We start from the raw sequence: 13,185 nt of genomic DNA, 5'->3' as shown, positions 1-13,185 counted from the left end.
TAGAGGCCATTGTGGACGTCACATTCAGAGACACACTGGCTAGAGCAGAAAGGCCCTGCAGCCTGAGCACGACAACAGATGTTGGCTGGCCCCCAATCCTCTAAGATACGGGAAACCACGTCTACATTATAGACAGGGATGACGGGATTAGTTGTAAGCAACACACTGCATCCAAACAAGCAGCCCTGATAGGTTATTTTCCACACTGCTGTCAACTCAGCTGACGTTAAATAATTGAAGTATTGCTGCCTGAAGAAGACATTACATTGTCTGTAGTGTTGACTGGTGTAGTGCCGTAAGCTATTAATTGGTAACTGTGACAAAATATCAGTTGTGAAAATATGGTAATATGGTCACACACACGTTCACAATAAGGTATGGTTTCTCCTCTGAGAACCTGTTTCTTTAGTTGTTGTGGGATGGATGATTATACACTGTGTATCAGACGGCTGCTTATAAAGGCATTACAGATGAGCAAATTTCCAAGGCAGCTTTCACTTGTGTACAGAGAATTATTAGCTTTACATGTGCTACAGCTTGGCAAACATCTGCAAACCTGAAATTGATGGGTGCTTCTGTGACAAAAACACAAAGGCCTTCAAACGTGGCTTATTCAAGAACATCTGAGCAAATTAACGTTCTCTGAGCCTTTTTTTTTGTTGCTCAAATTGCATAATTCTCCTGTATTATGTAGCAAGCAATAAAGGCCAAAAACTAAACACTTGAGCCCTTATAAAACATGGATGAACCAGTTAAGTGCGCTCAGGTCTGGGTTATTTTTACGGGTGAAAGATGACATTGGGTTGCTTAACACGTCCTGCAGGGAGGGCAACATCTCAGTTTTTGCTTCAGCTGGCTGTTATGTGGGTCAGCATCTAAAGATTATAGTCACTGATGAAGTAATCAAGCAAATAGATTCATTCTGAAATTAATTCAAAGCTTTTGTGCCTTCATCATATGGACTGTGATGTTATAACTAGGCCTGTAAAAATTAATGATTGTCTAACAGCAATTTTTAGTAACGTTAGCTAGCCTATGATGCTATGGATTCCTACTAGAGGACACCCCGCCCGCAGATTCAGTCTAGTCGGCTTTCGAACATTAAAAAAATCCACCGAAGCACCTTTACATGTGCTTAAGTGTCAGTAAAGGGAAATAAATATTCCTGCTCCCCACAACAAGGGACCGTCCCACATACATCAATTTTAAAATTCATTTAAAAATCTGGCTTTTAGAAAACCAAAGCTGCACTCACTTTTAACTGCCTCACACATTTCACTGTGTGTGACATTCACATGTTCTGTTGTATTTTGACTGTTGTTGTTAGTGTTTGTCTTGCTTCTCAAACTATGAGGGTGTTGCATGCTTGTTACTGTTTTTATGTTTTTCTTTTTATGTATCTGCCTAGGGACAATAGATGAAAATTAGCTATGGTGCTAACTCTAGCATATTTACATTGTGTACTTGTACTGATGTCCATTAATTATGCTAACGTTGTTCCACAGGGATTTGTGCTTCTATTTTTCTAATCTGTTCAGAACAACTTGTTAGTTAACTTTTGCTAATGTCCTAAGGAGTATGACTGTTGATGGTAATTGTTGATTTTGTTTAGATGTGCCAAATTGTAATTATATGTGATTATTGGTCAGACTGTTTAGCTAAAGCTATGCTACTGGCAGCTGTCACTTGTTGCTGTAGCAACTCCAAATGTCCTGGGCTGTAGCCATCATAAGCCAGAGCAATTAAACAGTTTCGTTTATGATTAATGCTTTGTTTTTAATAGATGGAAATGTTCTAATTTTTTTTTGTTCATTTAAGCAAAAACATACGTTTTATGAAAGAGGCGTGGTTTACTTCATAGGCTGTGAACCTGCGTATCTGCGTACTAAAACAGACAATTATATTGTTAATCGCAATTATTGCAGAGACAATTAATTGTCCAGCAAAATTTGGAATTGTTACAGACCTAGTTATAACCACGGAACATTTACCGCAAGTAAGCTATATACACACAAATATAACATGCAGGCTGAAATACTTTAGTACACCTGGTCGGACGGATTTCTTTCATCAGGTATGGGAAGAAACAAATAGTTAATGTAGTTATTGCACACGCCAGCAATGCTGAAGTTTATAAACATACATTAACTCCAGCTTTTTCAATGAGGTGTACAAAAGTATGGGTGCACTGATCCGATATTAAGATCGGTTATCGGCCCCAATATTAACAAAATAGCTGGATCGGAAAAATTTACAGATTTTAGTTTTCTTTATTTTTCTCCGTCGCAGCAAATCCTACGTCATTCGTCAGCAGCACGTGTGTCGCATGCTGTAAGAGTATTCACCATTTTGTTTCTACCGCTACATTTTGTTTATTTACATTTATTTTAAGAAGTTTGATTACATTCTATTTTCGATTTGAATGCACAATTGTTTTTTAAAATAAGAATTCAATACATTACATCTACGTTATTTTGTCTTAGTTAGGAAAGTAATGTTTAGTTAAGAAAGTCTGGTGCCTTTAGTCTCTTCCACACGGTGGAAGGAAGGTATAAGGTGGAAGGTATACAGTTTATTATTAATTCAACAACAATATGGGATCGGTATCAGGTATGGACAGATACACAAAGCCCAGGCATCGTATCGGGACTGAAAAGTCAGTTTGTCTGTTGTGTTGGTGGTTTCATGTTTGCACAAAATGTAGTAAAACCCTGTTATATTTAATCCTGATCCACTGACAAAAAAGCACTTCAACTGTCCATACATTTATGGAGAGCTATTTTAACGCAATGAGGAATTGTTTACGACTATGGTTGCAAGAAGCTGTACCTGCTTCAAAATAAAACCCTATCAGTGTTTGGCTGGAAAGCTTTCTGGGTAAAGGAGGAACAAGATAAGAAAGAAAATGAGTTTGTTACCAGTAATTTTGTCTCTTTATTTAAGGACATAAGAGGGAGATTGGTCAAGTTGAGAAGGAATCGCAGTGATGACTGTACTGAGCTAGGCAGGAGTCATATTGTATTAAAAGGTAGCTGCCTTGTCCCTGCCAGTAAATCTAAATAAAATCTCAGCATCTCTCAGCACTCAACGGGCAGCTCAAAGACTACAAGAGATATGGTTCATGCTCGAGCTCAGCAAACAACCAGAGATAGCCGCTTTTCATCAGAACATGAACATAATGAGACAATGGAAACAATTACTTAATAAAAATTTTTTTAAAAAGTACAACACATCTGTGCTGAAGTACGACAAAAGGTTAAATCCTACGCTCAACTATAAACCTCCATTCAATGTGAAAATGGAAGTGATGAAAATGGACGTGAAAAATAGTGTTTTCTCATTTTACCCAATCTTACATTCATACCACAGAATTGCTACTTTCATTTAAAAAATGAAAGTGGCCTCAAAGGTGGAAGTGACAAAAACATTGTAAATAAATAAATAAAAAGATGAATTGAAAAATAGCGTAAACTTGATTGACATTTTATTTCTTTTTAAAGCGTTGCTCTGATAATCACCTGGGCTGTGTTATTGTCTACCATTTACAACACCCAACTGACATTTGTCGTTTACAGCAAACAGTTTTTTTTGTTTTGTCTTTTTTTTTTTTTTAACCTCCGGTCGACCTTCAGGTCCCTCTTCCCCCGCCGCTACCAAACTACTTTGCCCGGGAGGAGAGGGGGCTGCAGGTCCGGGGACAGAACTTCAGTTTGCGGCTGTAGCAACTCAAATTCAGCCAGCGCAAACCCCACTGCCGGGGGTCACAGCGTGCTGATGGCCAGCTGCAGTGGTGGGTCTTTCAGCAGCAAAAGAGAGTTGCCGGGGAGTCTGGGCTGTCCGGGATCAGACCCCCACCGCTGGAGTTTGCTGCTGGCTGAATTTGAGTTGCTACAGCCACGAAGGTCCGTCTCCGGAGCTCTCCTCCCGGAGGCGTGGAGTGGGCGTGGTTGTTGACTGACTTTGGGGCAGACCAGTTGATTATCAGAGCAACACAGTTTCAAATAAAATGACAATCCAGTTTAACAAATCACTTAATAATTTAGCAATCCATTTTTCAATCAACACACATTTACATCAATTCACTTTTGTTACTTCCACCCCTCATATTCATCAACGAGGCATGTGATTTGTAAAGGTCCAAAAAAGCAGGAAAATATATGAAGAGTCCACCCAAGCCGCTTACAAAATAGCACCACGCCCTGATCATGAACCACATTTATTTATTTTTATATATATATATATATATATATATATTTCATTTTGTTTGTTTAACCTGTGGAACTTGCAAGCAGCAATCATTCTACCCCTCTAGCACTGCACATAGGGCTCAATTTTAAGCTTTCCGGTTTGTGGAGTCCCACATTCTGCACCGGTGTAAACATGGGCTGAACATTATGGGACGTCGCTGTAAATTTGTGCGGGAATGCCCTGCATTATAAGTGCTAGATCTGCGGGAATCAATTAAATTATGTGCAAATCCCGCATTGAAATTCAGGCACTGTAGTTAAATAATTATTTCCACATATTACAGTCTTCGCCTAAACATTTAATTCCTCTGTTTAATTCCAATGTTTGCCCTTCACAATCATATTCTGTGAATCAAGAGAGCAGATTCAGAAAACTTTTAAATAATGTTTCATTGATTATATTTATTCACAAATGAAAATAAATTTATGACCAACATTTCACTAATTATTTTACAAAAAGAGCTCGCTACTACTACTACTACCACCACCACCACTACTACTACTACTAGCCTAGACCCTGGGTTCCCACTCCAGACACCCCTACCTGCCCATTTTCTAGTTCTCTCTGCTCTAGCACACCTGAACCATCAGTTGCATCAGTTGTGTTCAAAACATAACGCAATGAGTAGGTTACCAACTACTATTGTTGCGTTATTGATTTATTTTCCACTGCTCAGGGCCAATAACCTGATGGCGATGACAGCTGTGCGTGGGGTAGATGGGCTACCGCGATGCACTTTAACAGAATGACCGGTACATGATTTGCTCTCATCGGCAACAATATGTACTGCTTTTTTGCAGGATGTGAACAGTGTGAATAAATTACAGTATCCTCGTTCTCACCAGCCATCCCTCTCCCCCGTCCAGATTCTCTTTACATTGTTTTAACGTTCATGCGGCTTTTTAGGCGCAGCGCAAAACGTATGATGTCAGGGAAAACCCTGCCAGACGGTGTCCTAAAGGCCTTGAATTTCTTTTAAAAACAGATCTACACAATTCACATGCGCCATGTTTTCAAGTCGGAAATTCTGGAAATCCAGATCCCCGATGAACACCCCTGCACCCTTTAACCTCATTTAGAGGTTTAACTATCTAAATACTCTTGGTCCCAGCCAAATTCATTTTTATCCTTTTCATTTCAACAGTATATTCCTACTTTAATGAGAACATGTTTAAAATGTTGCCACTTCCAGTTTCTATCATAATGACCCCAGAGGTTACCAACACTCAAATCTCAATCACTGTTTACAAAACCAGTGAACCTAATTCAATAGTCCTTCGTATTCAAAGAACATTTACACATAGTGGAAAGCACCTACTACTTTCAGGGGTCTCAACTTTCAAACCCCCTTCTCGCTACATCTTTCACTTTCATTACAAAAAGTTCACCATTTAGTGTGGTCATGCACATTTCATGTAATATCAATGATTATTTGCTTATAATTAACAACTAAATTAATCAACCAACTCCATATTAAAAAAAATATTGGATCTGACTGACAGGGTAAGGGGCTAGAAATTATACGAGGCCACAATACAAGCAACTGTTTTGGTCTTAAGTTTGATAGACTTGGATGTGAAGGATAAATCAGATTAATTTTGAACATATCAGACAACCTTCATAGTAAAACTGCTACGGTAAAACTTTTATTTAATAGTCATTCTATTTTGTTATCAGCCGAAGGGCTTTTATTTCCCCAATGTGTCAATTTATAACTAAAGAACAACATGAAACATCTATATCAAAGAAGATAGTATTAATTACTAACCATCTACCTTAAGTCATGGTACAGTACCATTGCCCAGCTGTCTGGCCTACAATTCCTGTACATAATGAGAGCTATTTTAGGACAACAAGCTTCGTCATTGCAATATATACCTTTACTATCTAGATAATTACTTCCATATCTTAACATTATATTACATTATTATTATTTAGGGATGTAAGCATTGTTACATCTCTAAATCGTGAATCGGTTAATAATCAATATAAACGTGTAAAGATTACAACTGGTTGAGAGAAGAAAAAAAATAAAAAACAGTGATGCAATTTTTAAAAAGGCCTAGGGCATAATCTACTTTAGATGTGACTGTTTGACTTCAGACGTCACTACATCTTCTTAGTTTGTTCGTTAGAAGAGATTTTGTTTAGTTATTTTGATGTGGGATTTGTTTAAAAAAAAATCTATTATTTTTTTCTTTTAATTTTGTTATTTTAGATGTAATACAATTTCAGCTGCACTTTCGATAAGGACACATCTGTTGTTTTGCACAGTTCATGTAAATGAAGGAATATTTTTTTCAGCCATTTGTCTGCAGCTCATTCTGTTAAAAAAAAAACAGCTAGAGAAAAATGTATCGTGAACTTAATTGTGAATCGTATCACATCGTGAGCCGAGGGTATCGTTGCATTCCTATTATTACTACTACTACTACTACTACTATATTTGGTCATTATCGATTTGTTACGTGCTAAAGTACAAAATATTTAGGTTACAAATCAGGAAATTATAGAATTTTGATATGAGAAATGAAGATCTGAAACAAGCAGAATGGGAATTTAACAACTCAAAACAATCCATTTTTTGCTCTGTTTGTTTACATAACTAGAATCTTCTTTTATGGTCATTGTGTAATTAGATTCACAGTGACAATATGACTTTCAGTCCTCCTACAATCTCAGGCCACATAAGTGTAGCTCACTGTCCACTCTCCTTGAAAATGACGTGCTATAAATTTGCACATAAACTGCCAACTAACACCTCCTTTGACGGGCCACAGACACAGTGTGAATACATTACAAGCAGATTTTCTACCTCTGGATCATGCCTGCAACACAAGCTTCCTGTTAGGTCATGAAGATATTTAGGTCAAAGGTCTAAAGTCAACCCAAGAAAGGATAATAAAAATCAGTGTTCTCAGCTACATTGTTAATAATCTACCCAATCCTAAACAGGTCAGTAACTTCATTAACGCTGACCCACCTGCTGTATTTTTTCCCCCTCCTTCCAAACACTAATGACACAGAAGTGAGTACTCTTATGTGAATTTCCCATGGAATACATTTGCAAGCTCCTGCCGAGGCAAACATGAGATCACAACAGGCAGCACATAACATAAAACCCACACCTTCTGCAAAACACAACCTGACTCTATTTCCACCTTAGTTTCAGTTTAAATCAAAACATACACCGGCTCTGTGGGCGCTTACTTGTTCTCTCTGCAGATAAACAGAACATACAGTTTCAGCCTCGGCCCCACTCAGGAGGAAGCACTGTGTGACAGGAGAGCTTTTTACTTTGAGTCCAATCCAGCCTGTGCGTTCTCCACAGGATGAAACCACCCACACGACTACACATGCTCTCTGGGCGAATGGTATCTCTCTACCCCTCCCTGGAGTTTGACCCAACCACTACTGAGGCAGACCAGGCAGTTATGATTGTCATTAGCACCTGCTAGGCCTGAGTAGCATATTGCAGGGCCTAGAAATACAGGGACTTTCACAGGACAGTTGAAGAGCTCCAAGCACCATGGAAATATGAGAGTAATTTAAATTACCTGTGCATGGGGAAAGTGCAACTATGAAACTGAAATGAAAACACATAAATACTCAACTTGGCCTCAGCCGTGAATTTTCCAGTACTGCAGAATCATGTTTAAATGATTCATGTACAGCCCTAAATATGCTCGATGTCTCAGCGGGTGAGGACACTTTTACTTACATTTTGACATGTCGCTGCTCAATGTCCACTCTGGACAGCTCCTCCTCCTCCAGGTCAGAGTCCCCTCCAGAGCTACTTTCTGTTACATCAGAGTCAAAGGCGCTTTCTGCTGAATGAAGGTTGGCCGATCCACTCAGATACAACCTCTCCAGCTCCAAAGGCATGGAGCCGCTTTTCAGGAAGCGACCAAGGCCGTCTCTGTTGTTGGTCGAGGAAGAGTGGCGTCCTGTCCTCCATGTAGCTGTGGGGGTTGCTGTCTCTGATTTGCGGTTACCTGCCAAAAGCCGGCTGAGAGCCGAGTCCAAGAAGCCACCCAGCTGCTGCTGAATGTGCCGCTCCACCTGCTTGGCCTGTACAACCTGAAGACGTTTGCGCAGGCGCCGCAGCCGGCTTTCAATCTCAGATTGGCGGCTGCTGTTGAGAAGGGTGCGCTCCTTAACGTGAGCATCAAGGCTGTCCGAGGAAGAAGTACAGGGAAGAGGAGGCCGTGGTGCAGGTGTGCAAGACGGGGAGCCCTGCTGGCTGCTACCTGGTCTCTCCCTATCACAACCCTGTGGCTGACTGGTAGGCGTGTGTGAATCAGCCTCGTCCAAATTCACTTGTCCAGTGGGGTTAGGGTTGTCATGGGTATAGGGAGAAAGTGCATTAGACTGGAGCACTGGTGGTTCGAGGTTTTTTCCATCTGTATTTTGAGAAACCCCAGAGGAATGCTTTTGTTTAGGGGTTCCTTTTACCGGGATATTCCCCGATAAGGTCGCTGTCAAGGTCTCAGAGTCCAAGGGCAGGTTCTGGGACTGAGAGTCTGTGGTGGCAGACGACTTGTCACCATTCACTGCCACCACACAGCCAGGGCCAGACATAGTGACCAGTTTCTTGGCCAGGCCATTGACAGGTGCCATGGGCTGGCCTCCTCCGTTCGTGCTGCCGCTCATGAGGCTTTTGAGCTGGCCGCCAGAGAGTTCGATCGCCTGCCTCTTCCTCAACAGGAAGTCTCCTCCGCCGTTGAGCAGGGAGCCGGGCAGTATTATGTGGCTTTTCAACACTGACTGTTTGATGAGGACTCCTTGCAGCTTGATTGACTCCTTAGTTGAAGGGACAGGTGTCACATCAGAGCACAGGTAAGAAGCCACCAGCGGCTGGAGCTTTCCCAGGGCCGAGGCCTGAGCCACAGAGTCGGCTTGGGGCTGCTGTTGCTGCTGTTCCTGGTCGCCGCCACAAAAGTCAAGAGGGCAATCTTCGGACACGGCCTTGCACTTTGCGGGGCCGCTGCTATGGATGAGGATGTTGCTGGCGTTACCGTTGTTCTCTGCACTGGCCGGTGAGAGACTCGAGGATGGGGCAGCCAGTTTGAAGCGGATGTGGTGAGCTTCGGCTGGGGCGTCGGTGAGAGCGGGCGCCATCGCAGCCATGCAGTGCAGAGGGACGGGCACCGCGGCCTGCTCCACACCACCCGCTTACTGCCCCACCTGAGGACAGCCTGGATTGAACGAAGAAAATAAAGATAGAAGGAGAAGGGAGACAAGAAATAAAGTTAAATAAAGTAGTATCATGAACTCACACAAAAAACTCCCTACGTCAAATTCTGATCCTAGTTGGAGGGGGAGGATGTTGGGTGGAGATATTTTTCCATTAACAAATCCCAGGTAACAGTCACAACCTTGTACAGGGATGGCCCCACAACCAGATAGCGTAAACAAACATATACAGACACTGCCTAGGACATGTTTGAATATTGATTTAATACTGAAACCGGCAGCTCTACAGAAGATTAATTAGTATTAGTGCACTCTGAATTCAGAAGGCAATCAAGTAAGGAATGACATTTAACTTGATAGCCTAAACAAGCATTTAAGGAAAAGCTGCATATAAAATACAGCAGATTAGTCTGAAAATCTTGCTTTGACTCATAAATAAACAAAAATATATATATATTCCTCCATATGAAATATTTAAGTGAAAAGCAAAATGAAGACAGACTGTACAGGCCTATACAGTAAAACATACAACTGAAATACTTGCACTACAGGTTCTGTAAGCCATTAGAGTGAGTGGAAAATGACTTGCTTAACATCAAGTCTAAACTTAAAAACAAACCTACAGTAAATGTCCACAACTAATCAAGTTAAAGGGCTAATCCAAATTAACTGATGACCTACTGGATGGAAGTGTTGCTAAAAATGAATCCAACAAAAGAGTCTGGAACATCTGAGATGAACAAAATCACTCATGTTTTTGACTATTCATCCGGCTCTCACAAAATTCCAAAAATGTCATTTGAATCCATTGGAATCACAATAACGAAAATTTTCCACGGACGCCATCTTCACTGAATTAAATACCAAATAATGAATCATATGCACTGACCTTGGTGAGTGGGATTCTAACGATATAGACAGAACGGCAGACATTTGAGCTACTTCTTCCCAGGGCAATAAATAATTCCCACTACACCCATGTTTGTGTGAACAAGCCTTCATTGTCATTTACTTACAAGGCTCCTCTTTAAAGAGTACATTTTGGATTCAATTCTGGTGAGGGAAGAAACAGGAAAAGGCGATGCAAATTGTCAAAACCCCACTGCCCAACATGTGCCCTGGCAAGTCAGTGTGCAGCAGGAGTCCACACAGGCGGTGTAAGTAAGTGGATTTAGGCCCCAGCATTAGTCCAAAGCACATGATGTCATCCTGACTAGGTTCATGTGTCAATTTCAGCTGAACCCATTAAACCTTCCCAATTCCCCAAAAATGATTGACAGCAAAATGATTCTAAAATTAAATATGGAGGAAGAAAATGCCATGATTAAGGTGCATTAGGGATTCAGTGGTTTACATGTCATTCACACAGACTGCCTGTATATTATCCATATCAAACTTTGAAAAAAAGAAAGAAGCCTCCCTTCAAATAATACGAGATAAAAGGGAGCTGCATCTCCGCGTATCGTCTGCAGGGTCAGATGAATGGGGGCTCAGTATTTCACCGCAGTTTCTAGTCAGCGCGCACTACGCCATGTTGGTATTTCCGAAGCAGATTATGCAATGAAATACATTTATCTAAAACCGCCCATTCCGCTCCAAACACAGCGAACAAAACACACGTTTACGTTAGTAAATGCATCGCTTTAACCAGCATGTATTATAACACCAGGATCTCTGTAAACTGTCTGGTTAGAGATGCGACAAAAAAAAATGTCCACATCAAACGTTAGCCAACCATAACGTAATCACCAAAATGTCTTCCTGGTGTTTACAAAAACATTTGTACATGTATACGGAAGGCTGGCGCGTCTCTTCTACATGCAAAGGAGAGAAATAACGTTATTTCGTAATCTTGAATTCTCAATAGCTTCCGCTGGAAACCATACAAGACGTGTGTGTGTTTGTATCATCGAGCCGTAGCAGTAGAAATACACAGCAACCGATCTCCACATCAACCGAACTCCCAAGAACAGAAATATAAAGATCTCGCTAAACGTTGTCACTTTATACACTGCGTGCAAATTAATGCGGGTCGCTTCTGGCTAACGTTAGCTCGAGAAAGCTGCTGATGCAAGAAATACAACCTACTCGCAAAGCTAGCTTGCGAATCTCTTAAGCCAACTGCAGTGAAACGCTACCTACCCTCATCGCATTGTGGATGTAATTTGTGAATCTTTCGTTGCACAGTTTAGTGATTTTTGTTGGCGAAAGCCGTTGCGCTTTTACGCAAACCTCGTTAGGCAAGTAAACATTTTAGTCACTGACTACGTAACGTTAGCCCCAACGTTACACTCACCACTGATAGTTTCCAAGGCCAATTACGCCCAAAGTAATATGTATTATACGTTTAAATAAAAAGGTAGCACATGCACACACATTGACATCGGAGTTAAATCCAGGTGCTGTAACATCGCATATGTGTCCAGAATAACAAGACAACCCGGATCACAACTTATCTTTATTGCAGAGTGGAGACATGGTGTGCATTGCAATTAGACTATGGAAATAAATACAGGCCGCCTGCTGTTGTACACCAATGGAGGCCGTCCTTTGATACACTAGCTGCCGGGCAATGAAATAGCATGTAACGTTAATGCACACACATGTCAGAAGCTCAAGTTGGGAGTAGACCCTGCCAGTCGAGCTAGCTCGCTAACAAAGAAAAAGGAGGAACCTACCACGTGACGAGGTTGCACTATCCGAGGGAATTTCGGCAACAATCCCCTGCAGTTTAGTGGAAAAAAACTAAGGGTTCGAACACAAAAAAACGCGGCTTGAATCGATCACTCTGCCATTACTTAATCCAAAAATAAAGCAACCAGATTGCCCCAAATAGGCCCAGTTCACAGAGCCGCTCGGGTTTCGTTCCGGATTCGGGTCTACACCTTGCTCGACCAGCTAGCTCGCCTCGCCGCCAACACAAGCGAATATAAAGACAAGGCCGTGAAACACTCCTTTATATTCCGATTTACTTCAAATGTAGGCGATTTTGCGGCAATCATATACCAAAAAATCCGATTCTCGGTAAGCGAAAGGTAATCCAGATGGTAGTTTTGTCGCGAGCCTTTTTCTCTCGTTTTAGGGAGAGACGCTTAGAAAATGGCGGCTAGCTCCTCTCCCTCGGATTTGAGTCTGACAAACATAGGAGGGCTGTGTGTGTGTACGTACGTGTGTGTGTGTTGCTTGCTGGTAGGCGGGAGATATTTCTCATACTCGCCACTAGAGTAAAGGGCAGATAAGAAACGACATAAAAGCTCAAAAGAAGATACCACAGGAGGGCATTGTCTTCCAAAAACACAGCGCAATGTCAATGTGGCACTTGTTAGACACACAGGCTGATATAAAAGGAGCTGCTGGTGGTTGAACTGGAAACACTGCACTGCTCATTATGTGTGCAATAGTCACTGTTCTGTAATTAGACCTTGAATGTATATATCGCTTCCTATATTATATTGTATTATATTTTGTCTTTTCTATTTACTGTTTGTTATTTACTTATTTCATGATATCCAATATAGAGCTGCAAAGATTATTCAATTAGTTGTCAACTATTCAATTACTTGCCAACTATTTTGATAATCTATTAATCGGGTTTAATAGTCTTATTACTTTTATTTTTTTTACATTCCAGCTTCTTAAATGTGAATATGTTCTAGTTTCTTCTCTCCTCTGTGACAGTGAACTGAATATCTTTGAGTTGTGGACAAAATAAGACATTTGAGGACGTCACCTTGGGCTTTG

The 13,185-nt window shown here is 41.1% G+C and overlaps 1 protein-coding gene across 3 annotated transcripts in view; it reads right to left on the bottom strand.

Moving 5' to 3' along the window:
- The window catches only part of LOC144536639 (KAT8 regulatory NSL complex subunit 1-like), a 35,898-nt gene that overhangs the window by 19,365 nt on the left and 3,348 nt on the right, over nt 1-13,185 (bottom strand). For 2 of the 3 annotated variants that reach the window (XM_078279876.1, XM_078279879.1), the window contains exons 1-2: nt 12,123-12,590; nt 7,970-9,446 (exon numbers count right to left, since the gene is read on the bottom strand). In XM_078279876.1, coding sequence (XP_078136002.1) covers nt 7,970-9,378 — 1,409 coding nt within the window. In that variant the 5' untranslated portion in view covers nt 9,379-9,446; nt 12,123-12,590. Of the gene's footprint in view, nt 1-7,969; nt 9,447-12,122; nt 12,591-13,185 lie in introns of those variants that run through there. The other variant, XM_078279877.1, reaches the window with a different exon arrangement.

This window comes from Sander vitreus, chromosome 21 (assembly GCF_031162955.1).
Source record: "Sander vitreus isolate 19-12246 chromosome 21, sanVit1, whole genome shotgun sequence".
Classification (NCBI taxonomy): Eukaryota; Metazoa; Chordata; class Actinopteri; order Perciformes; family Percidae; genus Sander; species Sander vitreus.
The sequence above is the reverse complement of the archived record's forward strand: the minus strand, read 5'-3'. Positions and strand labels throughout refer to the sequence as shown.